This window comes from Hydra viridissima, unplaced genomic scaffold, assembly GCF_058129835.1.
Source record: "Hydra viridissima isolate aposymbiotic clone 2 unplaced genomic scaffold, HvirCarnegie_v1 scaffold_11, whole genome shotgun sequence".
In the NCBI taxonomy this organism is placed as follows: domain Eukaryota; kingdom Metazoa; phylum Cnidaria; class Hydrozoa; order Anthoathecata; family Hydridae; genus Hydra; species Hydra viridissima.
This window is the reverse complement of record NW_028324310.1, coordinates 14992148-15008797: the sequence shown is the minus strand read 5'-3', so window position 1 is coordinate 15008797 and position 16650 is coordinate 14992148. Positions and strand designations below refer to the sequence as shown.

The window sequence follows — 16650 nt, the reverse complement described above, 5'->3', positions numbered from 1 at the left end:
ATTAAATACTTTTACCATATTTAATTATATTTCTAATGCGCAAATCAACTCGTTTGTTATTTACCACTTCCAACGGTGACCCAGTTCCTTCCTTAAAAATCATAAAAAAATTAAAATCGAAACTTAACTATTCAGATAACGTAAGCAGATTTTCTTTATTCAAAATTTAAACGGTAAAATTTAAACCAAATCAACAGTTTAACTACTTTTTTTCAGTTAATGTCTATTTTTTAAGCAGAGCAATATTGTAATAACAATAATCAAGTGACAAGCGTCAAATGTTTTCGATTTAGAAATTAAAACTTCCAGTTATTGGCAGGCTTAATGGTGACCCATTCTATTTTGATTCTTTATGAAGTTTTTTTTTTTTGAGATTGATTGACGAACAGCAACTTAATTCTGATCTAAGAATTAAGTTACCATTCGTCAATCTTTGACGTCATTTAGTTGACTTTCATTAAATCATCGTTCAAGTAGTTTTCTACTTTCTTAAAAGAAAAAGCAAAAACTAACTGGGAAAACAACAAGGTAATGTTTAATCTCGAGACAACTTTTTGTTAGGTGTGGACACACTTAAACCAGCACCATAAGAATAAACTTTACGTAAAATTCATTATTTTGTTTACATGAAATAGAACACTGTAAAATATAATAATGCATAGTAACTTTTAAAATTATACCCACCTACTCACGAAACTTGTTTTTTCCGTCTAATTTTTATTCTGATTTTGTATTTAATTATACCAATCATATTATAACTATTAAAATGGAGTTTTCGTTATCTAATTATAGTAAATAAAGTAAACGAAAAAATAATATCATATTTATGGAAATAAGAATTCGTGGGTTTTATGAAAATAGGCTCAAGAAACTTCTTTCCGACCTCAACCAATTTTGAATTGTGTTCACCAACTGATCATAGTTAATTTCTTTTTGATACAAGATATCAATACTGGGATTAAAGAAATGCTTCAGAGAACGCTTCTTTAAGCTTTCCATTACAAACTTCAAGAAATTGTAAACAGTTTCACCAAGATTGTTATCGTCTGGCCATGATCCACTTTTTGTCAAATGAAATGCGACGGTTTTTATGTGGTAGGAGGTAAACTTTGTAAACAATCCATTTGTTTCCAACTTAAATAATGCCTTGATGATTCGAATGCATTTTTTTGCATTTGGCTTGAGACGATTTGCTTCTTGTAATTCATCCTTAGAATAAGACAACCTCCAATAATAGCTCTGATCTCCTTCATCTTTTGGTACGCACCATACTTTAATATTTGGACTTTCTAAATAATAAACTTAAAGAATAATAATATCAGTTTTAAAAAAACTAAGATAATCCAAGTGGGCACACGTCTTTTTAGGACATATTGTGGATGTCTAAATCTGGTTTAGTGCCGGCCAGGTTTTTTGTAAAAATATCACAGACTAAAAAAACGTATAATTTAGATAGCAATATATTGAATTATAATTATCTGGTCTAGAAATGTATAATTATCTGGTCGTATATATAAAAAAACAAACAAAAAAACCGGACAGGTTACTCTAACAACAAAGATATATTTTGTAAATAACAATAATATATATTTTTTAAATATAAGGCACATATTCACATACTTATATTTCTAGATACAGTAAAGGAATACTCACGGAGAGAAAGAGTAATTTCAAAGCATGGAACCAAGTCAACACGATACCAAAAAGTGTTTTTGTTACTATACACATCGATCTGTGTAGCAACACCATGTTCAACTATGCGAATTAGTTTAATATATTGGTCTTTTGTCATTTTATTCACCCATTTTTGAACAAGACCTTTAAATTTTTGTCTGTATTCATTAGCATTTAGAAAACCATTTTCATCAATGGGATACTCAATCATTTTACTGCTGCATTTAATTTTATAGAATCCGTTGCCGATTTCCTGGTTCAATTCTAGGAAATTTGTGCGTCGAACAAGCATCACATCAAATTCAGTATCGTCTCCAGCGATATTTAGAGATTCAAAAGCACTTCCTAAAAAAGAAAGACTTTTACAGAAACTACCATTTAACCAGACCATATAAATTTTTTTCCCATTTATTTTTGTAATAGAATTTTTTTCTTTTATGGTATTATAAATATTTGTAAATCTACAAATTTAGATTTACCAAGAATTTAAAAATTTAGATTTACAAAGAAGGACGTTGCAAGGACCTTGAATTTGTGGCATCACTCGTAAAAAAGCCATAAGAATCCACCATCATATTTTATAAGAGCCTCACAAATATCACGCTACCCAATATATGGCTAAACTATATTGTTTTAAATTGCGCAGTTTTTTTAAATAAAACGCATAACTTCCGTTCATTTTCAAAAACTTTTCATTGGTAATTGTAAAATCGAATTATGAATTTAAATACAAAAGTAATATCTGCCAAATGGCCTCCTCTTGCAGCTCCACAGGCGTCGACTGTTTGTTAAAATTTTCAATGACATTATGAAATAATTGAGGCTCTATCTCACCAATGACAGGAATGATTTCATCCTAAAGTTCAGGAATTGACTTTGTATTATTCTTACAGACCTAACTTTTCACGTAACCCCTAAGAAAGTAATCCAACGGTGATAAATCGCATGATTTTGGTGGACAATTAAGAAGTGTGATGTATTACATTTATAAAAACGGCTTCATACACGATACAGCAATGCGTTCGAATAGTTAAATTATTTTATAAAAATAAATGTAATGTGAAAAGTGCTTTTAGAAAATTACGCCATTTCTGCTGATAACGGGTCTAGGAAATTTGGTACGCAATAAAGCAATTGTTTCATTATCAAAATGAGGTCCTGTTGAAACCAAATCTCCTCTAGATAAATACTCATTAATTCAGGTCAAAAAAATTCTGCTACCATCGAAATCGATCACAATTGACAGTTACAGCAGCATTTTCACTAGCAGCATTTTCAAATAGCTAAGGTCCGATTACACTGACCTCTACGACTGTATTTATTAGTTTTTCAATCTTTTCCACTGATCCGATTTCATGAAATTTTTAATTAATTCGACAAAGAGTGCTTTCAAACGGACGATGTATATCATAAAACTCACGTAATTTTCTAAAAACACTTTCACATAACACTTATTTTTATAAAATAATTTAACAATTCGAACACGTTGTTGTATCGTATACGAAGCCATTTTTATAAATATCATACATCACACTTCTTAAATGTAAAAATACCCAGACGAATTTAGAGCGCCATCTTTATTTTATATATTCTTAAAAAACACCGCGCTATTTGAAGCATCTTTTATTTACTGAGATTTATCTTTTCTATTTGCATGGTTGACAACTCATGTTGACACTGTTGCAACAAGATTTTCTTTGTTAACTTTGTCATAATTGTTTTTACTTTTCAAAGTCTACCGACTGACGATAAAACAAGTAAAATATAATATAAAATATAAGATGAAATAAGTAGCAAATGACCCAGATTTCTTATGATAATGAGCAATCTGTTGTTAAACTGTTAGCCAAAAATGCTATTACTGATTCTAACCAGATTGCACTTCCCTTAAATAAGAGATTAAGTGTTAATGAAATTTAACTAATTGAAATTAGTTTTTACCTACATATGTTTTACTGCATTTAAAATATGCAGTTATCAATATTAGGATTTTTAAAACATCGACCTTATGAAATAAACAAATAGCAACATTGTCAGGGTCAGCAACTGAATGGCTGAGTAAATTATCTAAAACTTCATAACTTTACAAATTTGTCATTGTGAGTTATTTGAATTCTGTATTTCTAAAACTATGGAGCGCCAACAACGATTACAATTCTTTTATAATCAACTATGGAGGGAAATGAAAGTAACTGCAGGAGATAAAACTTTAAATTTTACCCAACTTAAACCTATCAATTATTTAAATATTCAAAAGTGCGAGGCAGCAGAAACTCAAGGTGGGTCCACATGTACTGTTGCATGAGAAGAAAAAAAAACAACAAAAAACAGTCACACAATTAAAATTTCAAATTATTTTTTGCAATAACAACGAGAAACTCAATTGTATCTTCACTAATAAAATGATAAAAGCTCAATTAGAAAGAAGAAAAGAAAGTAGAAAAAAAAAACAAAGAGAATTTTTAAGAATAATTCTAGTATTCGTAGACTCTAAGGCCATGAACACCAAAGGTGGTAAGAGAAAATATTTTCTGAATGATATTTAGTTGCCTATTTCTATTTGCAGTTGTAAAACGTTAAAAGAACATATTTGAGCCTTTGTTAAGTATTGTAAAAGAGGAGAAAAACTAGTAGTAATACATTATATATATATAATGTACATAATACTTTATATATTTTGATTTAGGAGTTAGTGTATTGTAATTAGCTGCCAATTATAATTAGCTTGCCAAATTTTTTTTAGCTTAGCTCATAAGAAGCACCAACAAAAATGTTACCACTCCATTCAAGTTAGTTATAGTCAATTACAGTCCGTTTTTGCCTTAAGTGTAAAAGGATGTAAAATAAAAGAAAACTAACTTTGATTACAAAACTATTTTTATGCAGCTTCTTTCTAAGAAAAGATAGCTTAAACTTGTTTTTTTTTTATAAAAAAAAACAAAAAAAAAACGACAAAATCAAGGAATGTACCTGTGTGCAAGATCGTATCACATAAATTGAAATTTTGTTCTAAATAAATTTTGAGTTCCTCCATTTTTTTGTTAAGGTCTTCTTTTGCACTTTGAATACTTGGTATAAAAGCAATTCTCTTGTAAAAATTTTCAATTTCGTTACAAATTACTCTTCCCCTGAACCATTCACTTTGAACAAAATATTCAGCCATCTTTATGATATATAAAATGCAGTAAAAAAAAAATAAAAAATATGAATAAAGGATAAATAGATAAATCTAAAGATCAACTTAAAAATAAAAAACAAAAGGTTAAGATAAGTAATAAAAAAGAATAAAAAGTATGAAAGTATAAATAATATAAACAATTAAATACTGGTTGACAATGCATAAAAAACAGATTTAACCTTTTACATAAAAAACCTATTTAAAAACAATACATGCAACAGCATGAACGCATGCACCAGTCACAATATTTTTCATGTTAATTTAAATCTAATCATCTGACTTCATTTTTTTAGTTAATTTTAAATGCCTAAAATCAATTTCAGTTCATATCTCTGTTGAACTGTTGGTTGAGTAGTAACATGATGATGTCCATTTTGAAGATGTGTTATTAAGCATCTTCATGTGATCCTTGAATATGGTATCACCAATTACCTTCTTTAAATAGGATATCAATTCTGGTGGCATTAGCAAAAGTATTTTTTGAAGGATAAGTGTTTGCTCATTTTTGTGAAAGTATTTTGTTTTGGTCTTGCATGTTTATGTTGTGGGGTAATGATGTAGATGATATTGTTGCTTCACCAACCAAAAAAGAATTTTTAACCAGTTTTCTAAAAAAAATAATTATAATACAGTGCGAAAGGTGGGAGAGTTTGAATAGCATCCCACATACCATCAAATTTCAAATTTCAATATATTTATGAATAAAAAAGTTCTTAAACTTTAAGTATATTATTATGGTTTGCAAAAGTAATTTGCTTTTTGCATCTGCCAAGAAAAAAAGTAGAAGAAATAAAATAAAAAGAAAGAATTGTAGAAAATAATATAGAAAATAGTATAAGAAAATAAAATGGAAGAGAACTTAGTTTTACAATTTTATTTTATTGGTTAACAACTAAGAAAAGATAAATAATACTTTACAGTTTATAAAGGAATATATAAACACTATGAGATGGGAAAAGTAGTTACAAACAATGAGATTGGGTATATAAGGTTGGTATGGTATAATCAAGAGAACAATTGAAGATTTTTAAACAACAACACCGTTTGCATGATAAGATTATTAGGAAGTGGATTGATGCAATTGAATGATTGTTGTGAATTAATTTTATGAGTTCATGTGTGATACAAATGGAAGCATGTAAATATGAAGCAGTGTAATAATTGAAATAGTAATACAGTAATCTACACAAAGCTTATCAATGACCAACTTAAACTACTACATGAAAAGTTGTACTCATTTCAGATGAAGCTGTCTTTGCAATATATTTTTACATAACCATTCAACAAAAAAGGATTTAACGATGAATATACAATTTTCAACTATGAACAGTCAAGAGAAGGATGTATTATTGAAAACAAACTTAGAATATTATCATCAGGATTTCAGATTTTCTTAAGTTAACTTAAATTAAAAAGCATACGGAATAATTATTCAGTAATCTTAGCCTCCCGTTACCTTCAAACCTTCATACCCAAAAAAACAACAGGCAATCACACTTCAATGACTCTGACAATCAGTTTGTAAGGGAACTATTTATTGTCAGCCCTACTATTTACAAGTGTGAACATGCAATTTTGTAAATTCAAGTTGTGAAGTATCCAAACTCTAACATGACTGACCTCAAAAATGATAAAACTCTAATATGAATGACATTTAAATCTGATGGCATATTGTAATAGTTTTAAGTTTGTTTTTAAAAATAACAAGCTCTATTTGTTAAAAGACCGAAGAGACAATAGTGAGCTTTATCAAGAATTTGGTTTATTATCATTTTGTTTAATTTTAATTCATTTTGTACTTTTCTGCTTTACGCCATGCTTTTATAGGAAGATTTATTAAATATTTTATGTTAAACAAAGCTTAACAAAAATAAGTTTCTTCTGGAAAGTTGCACACGCATCAAAAGTTTGTAAAGAAGTGGCTTTAATTGAGGAGACAGGCTTAAATCTGACTATATCATAATGGATATTGGCTGAAGCATCCACAGAACTAATGGGGATATAATTTATCTTTATTTACAATATGATGAAAAACTGGAACTATTGTTGTAGTTCAATCATTTGTATTACTTTACAATTCGGTATTTTCAAACTCCTAAACTAAATACTTATTCATTGAATTCTTTCTTATTCTAATGTATAAAACTTAAAAAAACAGGCCTCGATATTGCACAATAATAGAGCCAATTTTTTTGAGGAATTTCAAAGCTGAAAGTTGATTAAATTTTTTGTTGCTTAAAACTTCATTTGTTTTCTTTTTTAAAGTTAATGGTAAAGAGGATAGTTTCTCATAAATCGACAAAAAATTAAATAGTCAAACGAAAAATAACGATTGCTCAAAAATCAATATATTTTGGGGTATTTCATATTGCCAGAATACTCACAGTTGTAATCATTTCATTAGGATAATAACCATAATGTTACAAATAACATTTTGAAAACCAAATTAAAAACAGATATTAAACGTTTTGCTAATTACTGCTTTTAAAATAGTCAACTTTAGTTCTTCAAACTAATTGTTAATTTTGCAATTAACAAACAGAATGGAGAACTAAAAACGTAACCATAACGATGAAAATGATCAACAAAAAATCAATCACATAAAAAAATTCTTTTTATGCATATATCTCTCTAAAGTAAATATTTACAAGTTTAAATATATCAAGCTATATAGGCTTAAGAAGAAATAAAAATGGATAAGTAAATTTAAAAATGTGCGAATTCAAAATTCACTATAGTTATGAAAACTTCAGTTTTTTCTCCCTTGACTCTCTGTTATTGCTTGAGGGATAATAACCCAGTCGGCACATCTAGTTTCACTTTCGGAATTAAAACCCTTATAGACACGTATTCGTCACGATCCAGGCGTAAACCAGGAACACGAAGATTTCACGGGAATTTTACTGGTGTTTGACACGTTTTTTATGAAGTTTCAAACACGTGTTTATTGAGGTTTTAAATACGCGTCTTATAAGGTTTCAAGCACGTATTAAATGGAGTTTCAGTTTGGAACTTAAATCTTGATCAAACACGTGTACGAGACGGGTTTCCAAAAATACGTAGATTTTACATGAGTTTTACTAATTCTGTCACGTGTTTATACTAAAGTTTCAATCAAGCAAACTTTTAAAATCACTTTGATTTATTAGAATAACCTTGTACGTTTAAGATAATTATTTTCAAAGTACAACTTATTTCAATAAATAAAGAAAATAGATTATCATAATAAAGGAATATTAATGCTCCTTTCATTATTTACTACATTATATTTATAAAATAATTCTACTTTTCTTTATTTTCTCCAAGTCATATATATATATATATAGGGTTGCATAGTTTAAACCCTGGTTTAAACCAATTAAAAAAATGTTGGTTTAAACCAAATTAATGTTTTTTTAAAAAGATTTGATCCTACAACAGGAAACTAAAACAAGGTTATGTTCACCAATATAACTAATCTTCAATATAGATATTTTTTTTAAATCCATGATTTTTGTTTTTGTTTTTTCATAGAATAGAGTCCTCAGTGTTCTTATAGAAGAGAGCAGTAATAAATTAGTAAAAACAGTTATTTAGTTGTTTTCTTCTACAGGCTGTTTCTCCTTCAATAGGTTCATCAAGAAGGATTGCTTTCTGATGAACTTATTTCATCAGAAAGTTTTCATAACGATATATATATATATATATATATATATATATATATATATATATACATATATATTATATATATATATATATACTTATTCTTTTGCTAAACATATAAATCTATCTATATATATATAGATATACATATATATATATATATATATATATATATATATATATATATATATATATATATATATATATATATATATATATATATATATATATATATATATATGTATGTATGTATGTATATCTATATATATATAGATAGATTTATATGTTTAGCAAAAGAATAAGTAGTTCTAACATAATTTATTGATACCACAAAAATGTCTCAAAAAACTGGGCGCAAATGTGATATAATTTGGTTAAAATATGTATGAGTGACTGTTCCAGAAAGAAAGGGGTGTAGAGCCGTTTATAATGCGTGTAGAAAAGAAATGGAAGGTCAAATTCAAAGGATGCATGAACATATAAAAAAGTGCAAGCAATCACAACCCCATGAAATTATGGAGTCAATTGAAGATCAACAACTTCTTAAAGGTAATTAAGTTACTGCATAGTCATTTTAAATTTTATACTTTCCCTAAATCGCAAACATATATATTTAAATTACTATCACGTATAGATATATTAACTTAGGATTATTCAATAAACTGCAATTTCAAGGTAACTCACCATCAACATCGCAACAACAAATGAAAAGGTCTCAGCCCAATTCAACATCTGATAAATTGGTCCTTTTGCTCATTTCCTTGGGTGGGTAGGTTCTTGTGATTTGATCAAAAGTCATAAGAATAATGGTTGTGAAGAAAGCCCTCCAATGAGCTAATTTTTAATGCCAGTCATGTAGCAGTTTGGATACATGGCAACTTAAAGCCAATGTCACAAATTTCATCACATAACAAAATACAGATATGCCCTAAACATAATATCTGAGGTTTATAAAATCTCACCCGCATTAACGTTTCTCATGGCATCAAGGTGCTCAAACAGAATATTATCCCTTAAAGATACACCATGTCCTATCAGAACAATATAAAACTACTTCTCTAGACATCAGTCAATCTCTTCAAATGCTAACTTGAATGGTTTGTGCAACAAAGAAGGGGGTTGACTTCAGAGAAAAATCCTTGTGTTTCATATCTACTAATTATGGAGAAGCGCAAGCAGTTTAATGTCTTTACTGATACCACTAAAGATACTGATATCAGTGTTGTTAACTATAACTTCATAATTGATCAGATAGTCCCTCTGACTCAGTCTATTTCTGGTAAAGATACAAGACATGAGGTAAAAAACAAAAAAAAACAAAAAAAAGAGTAAGAGAAGATTGAGATAATGTGTTAGAAAAAAAAAAGAAAAAAAGAAAGCTTTAAAAAATAAAATAGACTCCTCAAATAAAATCAACATTGAAATTAATAGATCAGGCATCAAGCCTGCACCGGTTATTGAAGAAAATTGTGATTATGTTCCTCCAGGGAAAAGAATCAAAATAAGGAATCGTATCTATATCTTTAGTTGTATCAGCCAAGTTGTATAAAAAAAAAACGTTTAACCTCAGATCAATAAAATGCTTGAACTTCTCCATAATTACCCGATTAGTAAAGGATAAATATGTTCCTCTTTTAATGTCAAAAAGTAATAATAAAGAACATTCTGTGGTTCTGTCTTTTAGACATTAAACGTACTGTCTTTTGATTTAAATTAATTCAAGAGCCTCTGGCAAGGATAATAAACAAGAGTGGAGTTATTGTTGGCAGCTTCTGTATAGCTGTATTTAATCTTAAAAAAAGATAATAAAATTTTAAAATATTAGCTGAAGGAAAGCAACTTCTTTTGCATTTTGGTTGTAAAATTTAAAAAAGTTATAGCTAAAATGATTGAATATGGGAAGAATAAAATTGAAAATGTTGCTGCAATCGTTAGTTCTCAGATCCTTAAGTTTGCTCAGTTTATTCTGTCTTCCGATTTAAAATTTATTCAGAAGCTTCTTGAGCAACTCAAGCAACTCTCTCCAACTTTACCACCACTCAAGCAACTTTTTCTCCAACTTTACCACCACTTCTTAAAAGTGGTGGTAAAGTTGGAGAAAAAAAGATAGTAGAAGAAGCAAAAAAAGCAAAATAAAATTTCAAAACATTAAGTGAAGAAAAACAATTACTTTCATATTTTGGTTGTAAAAAAAAAAAAAAGAAAAGATTATGGCTAAAATGATTGAATATGGGAAGGATAAAGTTGCTGTAAACGTTAAACCTTAAGTTTGCTCAGTTTACTGGAATAATTCCTGTCAGGGATGGAAAAGTCATAACAAAATTAACTCAAGTTGAAGCTATTGAAAAGGTTCTGGAAGAATAGGACTTTTTTAATAAAATTGAATTTCTCTCATTTGACTCAACAAATATTGATACTGGTTAGATGAATGGTGGGTGTACACTAGGGCGTTCCGTAATTCAATGGAGAAAATTTTTTTTTCGATTTTTTTTGCTCCCTGGCAATTTTCCCATTTCTATTGTTTATGTAAACATATTGTTAAATTTTTTTAAGCCTGAATTAACGTTTAAGGTTGCCACCGTGTGCTAGAATTAATAGAATTTATGTATTTTTATGGTTTTTTACCATATAAAAGCCTATATTTAATGTAATTTTTTATACCATACATTTTAAGTTGGTAAACACAAAACAAACATATATATCAACAGAATTAATGGTAAGTTAAATATATATATTATATTGTTAGTGAATTGTATAGTAAATAACAGGATTGTATGTGGCAAAATCGTGTTATAACATGAATTGACATCTTAACTCAATCCCCTCGTGCTACACTCCATTTACAAGTTGACTGTTGTTAAGTGTGGGTGTTTTATTACATTGTTCAGTTTTTTGATGTATCCTTTTAAATCATAGTTGGCAGTCTTTTGTTAGCAAATACTTTTCTGTTGTTGAATCCAAAAATGGGTTTAATGTTACGTTTGTTTCCTTTGGATGGGTTTAGTTTTATCTTAATATAGTTTAAACAACTACCTAATATGAATACAATTTATATGTATAATATAATTATTATAATATAAATGAATAAAACATATATATACCTTAACTATATTGTTAGTATATGATTGGTGATTGCTTTAGACATGGCTGATTCAGCAATATCGAAAAGAAGACAACAGTCACAAAATATTTGGTTGATAGGAAATTCTATTGATGCTCTGAGCCAAACAATTATTCCTACTAATGGGGATATTTTGAAATTATTTTTTCACCTTAAGAACTGTGAATTTAAAACTGAGAAATCAATAAAATCAAATTCAATTGTTGCTGATGCAGTATGTGAAGCAGTTCTAGAAGTCTGGCATAAGACCGGTATTGAAACCCAAAGGAAAGATAAAATCAAAGAAAAAATAACTAAATTGCATGATGAATACAGGAACGTTCAAAAAAGAAAAGGCCAAAAATCAAATGAAACTAAACAAAATAATTTTGTAGCAATGCTTGAAGACTATTTTTTCATTGCCCACATTAACGCTGAAGAAACCATTTGGAAAGACAGACTACGGAACGATAAACAAAAAAGTGAAGACATAAAGTTTTTAATCGCGATCAAAGATAACAAAAGAGTAAAACTGGGAACACCAGATAATCAATACGCAAAGAAACTAAAAATGAAAGATGAACGAACCAAAACAGAGCAAGAGAGGGCAACATTAGTAAAGAAAGGCCTAAAGAATTCAAATATTAAACATTTAAGTTCGTCAGAAAGTGAAGGAAATCAAGATTGTGATTCATCCTCAAGTGAAGCAAGCATAAGTGAAATACTTGTGAAAAAAATGCAAAGTGATCAAAGAAAAACCTTGAAAAATAATCAAACAACCGATACTGAAAATAAGGTTCAGCTACTATTGCCAAAAAACCCATTCTTGAATCCAAACATTTGCCAAACCACTGATAGGCTGAACTTGTCCTTGGGACAAAGAACAGCATTTTTGGGAGCTATTGCGAAGGAAGGAGGTGCTTCCTGTAGTAGTGTTACACTATCAAAGACAAGTTCCTATAATGCTAGTAAATATAATCGCCAAGACATTGCAAAAAACATCAAATCTGACTTTAACAAGCCGGACTTTCTAACAATTCATTGGGATGGAAAAATTATTGAAGGGGATGGGGAACGATTGGCAGTTTTAGTTTCAGGTGCACCAAATTATGTAGAAGGAAAGTTGCTGGGCATTCCAAAAATCATGAATGGGACAGGATTAGTCCAAGCAGAGACAAGCTTTGATCTCATTAAAGACTGGGAGTTGAACAAATCTATCATCGGTATGGTATTTGATACCACAGCTTCCAACTCAGGATGGAAAAATGGAGCTTCTGTCATTCTAGAAAAAAAGTTGAATTCTAAGCTGTTTTATTTACCATGTCGGCACCATATCTTTGAGATTATTTTGTCGTCCGTATGGAAACACCTGTTTGGCCCAACAACAGGCCCGACCAATATAGAATTTCTAAAATTAAAGAACTCTTGGGACACAATCCCTCAAAAGAATGACAATTTTAAATTGCTGGACGTAAATGAAAGCTCGTTGAAATCCACAAAAGAAGATATGATTAATTTTCTTAAACTGTCCCTCCAAGAACATACATTTATAAGAGATGATTATAGGGAATGCATTTATGTCACGTTGTTACTCCTTGGTGAGAAAAATGTGAAAAAGGGAGAACAATGGCTTAAGCCAGGAGCTTTCCATCACGCTAGATGGATGGCAAACATTCTATATGCAGCTAAAATGTATGCATTCAGTGAGTACTTAGGTTATGATAAAAATATGATTCAGAAACTGCATCGCTTTTGCCTATTTACAAGCTTGTTCTTTGTAAAAGTTTGGTTGACATCTTCAAACGCCATAGATGCTCCTATCAACGACCTACAGTTTTGGAAGAACATGCAAATGTTTAAAAAAATTGACCCAGGAGTAGCAGAAGCAGCTTTGATAGCTCAAACAAGACACCTATGGTACCTAAGTGAAGAAGTTGCACCCTTTGCCCTCTTTTCAGGATCTGTGTCCACCCATGAAAAAAAGAAAATTGCTTCAACAATTCTGAAAAAAATAAACGATGAAAATATGGAAACTGGAGTGCCAGTAATGCCACAGATGAATCAAAACGTGAAAGTGAGCTCTCTAATTGGAAAAAATTCCAGGCTTCTTTTTGATCTTTTGAAAGTCAATACTAAGTGGCTTTCACTATACCCCGATGAATGGTCAAAAAATTATGAATTTAACTACATATCTGGGATATTAAAGGACCTAAAAGTTGTCAACGATTTAGCAGAAAGGTCAGTTAAACTAGTTACTGACTTTAATCAAAGTCTAACACGGGATGAAAATCAAAAGCAGTGCCTTTTCCAAGTAGTGGAACAGCATAGAAGGAACATACCAAAGTTTGATAAAGCATCAATGTTGATGAAAAAGTAGAACTCTTTTTAATAAATATGTATGTAAATGCATGAATACAACTCTGTTGGACTTATTGGAACATCAGTTACCAACATTTTCTTTTATAATGGAAATACATATTTTTACAATTTATACAGTTTTTATTTTATTACAATTTTTCTTTTGTAAATTTTATCTCGCATTTCCAAGTCTAAGTATGTTTTAGTGAATTTGAATCTAATATAGAAACATTTTAATTTAATATCTGTAACATTGTTTCCAATTGATTAGTTATATACAAATAATAAGGAAATTAAAGTTTTCTATAACTTTGTTTTGTTACTCATTTCATAAACTAGTAATTACTTGAATCTCAAACATTTATTTTTTATTTTGCATAAAGGTCTAAATCAATTAATTATATCATTGTGTTCTGGTAGCAACTTTAATCTTTAGATTCATAGTTGCAATCAATTAAAAGTATTAATTAATGTTCTGCATTATTATCCCAAATTCATGAATAAGATTAAACTTTAATAATTCATGAAAACTTTAAAAGGCTGGTGGCAATGTTAAATCAGCAGGTATTGACCTGAAATTTGAATAATGGTCATATCTTATCAAGTAAAATGGGAAAATTACCAGGGAGCTTGTATTTTCAAAAAAAAATTTTTTCTGAACACCCTAGTGTACACTGATTGAAAACTAGAGAAAGAACATTTATTTGGTTGGTATGTAGGCACCGTGTGTATGAACTACACATCAAGTATTTTGCAAGTGTTATTACAAGCGAAGACGAGCAGTCCAAGAAAAAATGCTTGAAAAACTGATGAATTCTTAGAAAAGAAGAGTTCTTGTTGTTAAAGCTGAAGTCCTGTATGAGGACTTTGTTGGAAGGATAATGATAGAGTCTTTCTAGGAAGCAAGGTATTTAAAATATTGAAGAAGTTTTTTAAACATATCTTTTTTTAATAATCTGTAAATATTGTTAAACTAAATTAAACTTGTAATGTACATAACATTTATTTTGGCAGACTTTAGAGAGTAAAGCCTATTTTTAGATCTGTCTAAACATAATTGTTTTCCCCAAAAAGGACTGTAAGTATCTGATTAAATTGTGGGTAATGTGGTTTGGAGGAGAATTTAAAGGATTTAAATTCCATGTCAATATGGCAACACACCATGATCGACATATAGCTAAAGCCATCTTTTATCTTAATTTAGTTGTTTTCATTCCACAATATATTTCCTCGCCTACTCAACTTTCAAAGATTTCTTCTTATCTACTCAACTTGGAAGAGATTAGCTTTAGTGAAAAAACAGCTAAGTTAACAGACTTTGCCACTAAAAAGTGTCATCATTTTAAATACCTTTTTTTAAGTTAATTTTTTAACTTAAAAATTTAACATCTAACTATCAAAATATCCAATTAGCTGTTAAGTCATAAAGTTGCGTTTCATAGTTCATCAACCAAAAGGATTCCATAAATTACCAAAAAAAAAAAGGCGGTAACTGCAAATGTTTGATTGAGAAGGTCATGAATTTTATCAGTAGTTTAATGAACAAAAAAACGGTAAAAAAAATGTTTAAAAACCTCGTTTCCATGATCAGTTCTTAAATAGAAGAAAAAATGAATAAACTAAATTAATAAATTGTAATACCGTCAAATCTTTGTTACAAGCAGGGAGTAGTTCTTTATTTTTCTTATAATGGCTTCATTGGTCGCGTTTACCATACATTTTTTTTGTTTCGACTAATGCACTCCAATAAAAAAAGACGTATTTTATATTGTACCATAGTGAATTCGGGATACTATAAATTAGTTATTTAACGAACCGTACGATGAACAATAAATTGACGGCGTCCAAATATAATCAAAAAAAGTTATGGTTAAAATTGAAAATCTTTTGCTCATATAACGAGTTAGAATAATCTACCATTTTAAAAAAAAAATAAACAATTAAACAAATTTGAAACTAATTGTGCGCTGCTATGAAATAACAAACCACTTTATATTTATATATATACAATATATATTTTTTATGCTTAAGAAAAAGCATAATAAACCATAATCAACAATTTTATCGGATTAAAGACAAAATTTGAATCTTTCTTTGTTAAAATGAAGTTTTAAAGTTCAAAGAAAGTTCAAAGAAAGTCAAAGAGAGATCGCTCCATTCAATGACACCCACGTACACCATTCTACGACATTCCTGATTATCTTTATTATCATCTTTATGATTATCTTAAAAGGCTTAGCAAAAAATTTAAACAATTTAAAGGTTAGAAAAAAAAAAAAAACTAACAAAAAAAAATTCCGACAAAAAGAAGAAGAAAAAAAGCAAAAAAAAAAAACTTTTTGTAAAATCGACTTAAAAAAAAGTCAACTTATAAAAACAAAAATAAATTTTTTTTATTTTAAATATTTTTTTTTTTTATTGAAAAAAAATATAAAAAGCTTCAAAAGTTGAAATTAGAAAAAGTAATGGAAAGTTTTTTGAAATTATACTAAAGAAGATGCGAGCGAGAGAAAAGTTATTTAAAGAGCTTGGTTTGAGTAAAAGGCGTTGTGTTTCTGTCTTACTTTTTTAAACATCTTTAACAAAATTATGTAAATATGACCAGGTAAAATTATGTAAATATGACCAGGTAAACAAAAAGATCAATGGAGATGTTCTACATTTCCCTTTTTGTCTGCTTGGTCACCCTCGGCCCGAA

At 29.0% G+C, this 16650-nt stretch overlaps 1 protein-coding gene across 8 annotated transcripts; it reads right to left on the bottom strand.

The window, feature by feature from the left end:
• Window positions 1-516: 516 nt before the first annotated feature.
• Window positions 517-15813, bottom strand: LOC149882377 (cyclic GMP-AMP synthase-like receptor). Of its 8 annotated transcripts, none has more exons than XM_090066841.1 (5): window positions 15594-15812; window positions 5065-5460; window positions 4645-4837; window positions 1654-2019; window positions 517-1289 (listed from the first exon to the last, which is right to left on the bottom strand). In XM_090066841.1, the coding sequence occupies exons 2-5, from the start codon at window positions 5074-5076 to the stop codon at window positions 850-852; spliced, it is 1011 nt and encodes a 336-aa protein (XP_089922967.1). In that variant the 5' UTR covers window positions 5077-5460; window positions 15594-15812; the 3' UTR covers window positions 517-849. The 8 variants fall into 8 exon arrangements, with proteins under 8 accessions (XP_089922967.1, XP_089922965.1, XP_089922966.1 ...); XM_090066839.1 differs by having other exon boundaries at window positions 5285-5460; window positions 15594-15811; XM_090066840.1 differs by lacking the exon at window positions 15594-15812 and adding an exon at window positions 6309-6485 and having other exon boundaries at window positions 5285-5460.
• Between the last annotated feature and the right edge of the window lie 837 nt (window positions 15814-16650).

Bases quoted from the DNA above. Each gene is read 5' to 3' on its own strand.
- LOC149882377 (XM_090066839.1), bottom strand. From the start codon at position 5,317: ATGCCACCAGAATTGATATCCTATTTAAAGAAG. The intron at 2,020-4,644 runs GTACATTCCTTG...TTTCTTTTTTAG, and splicing joins TGATACGATCTTGCACACAG to GAAGTGCTTTTGAATCTCTA. The intron at 1,290-1,653 runs GTGAGTATTCCT...TTTATTATTTAG, and splicing joins TGAAATTACTCTTTCTCTCC to AAAGTCCAAATATTAAAGTA.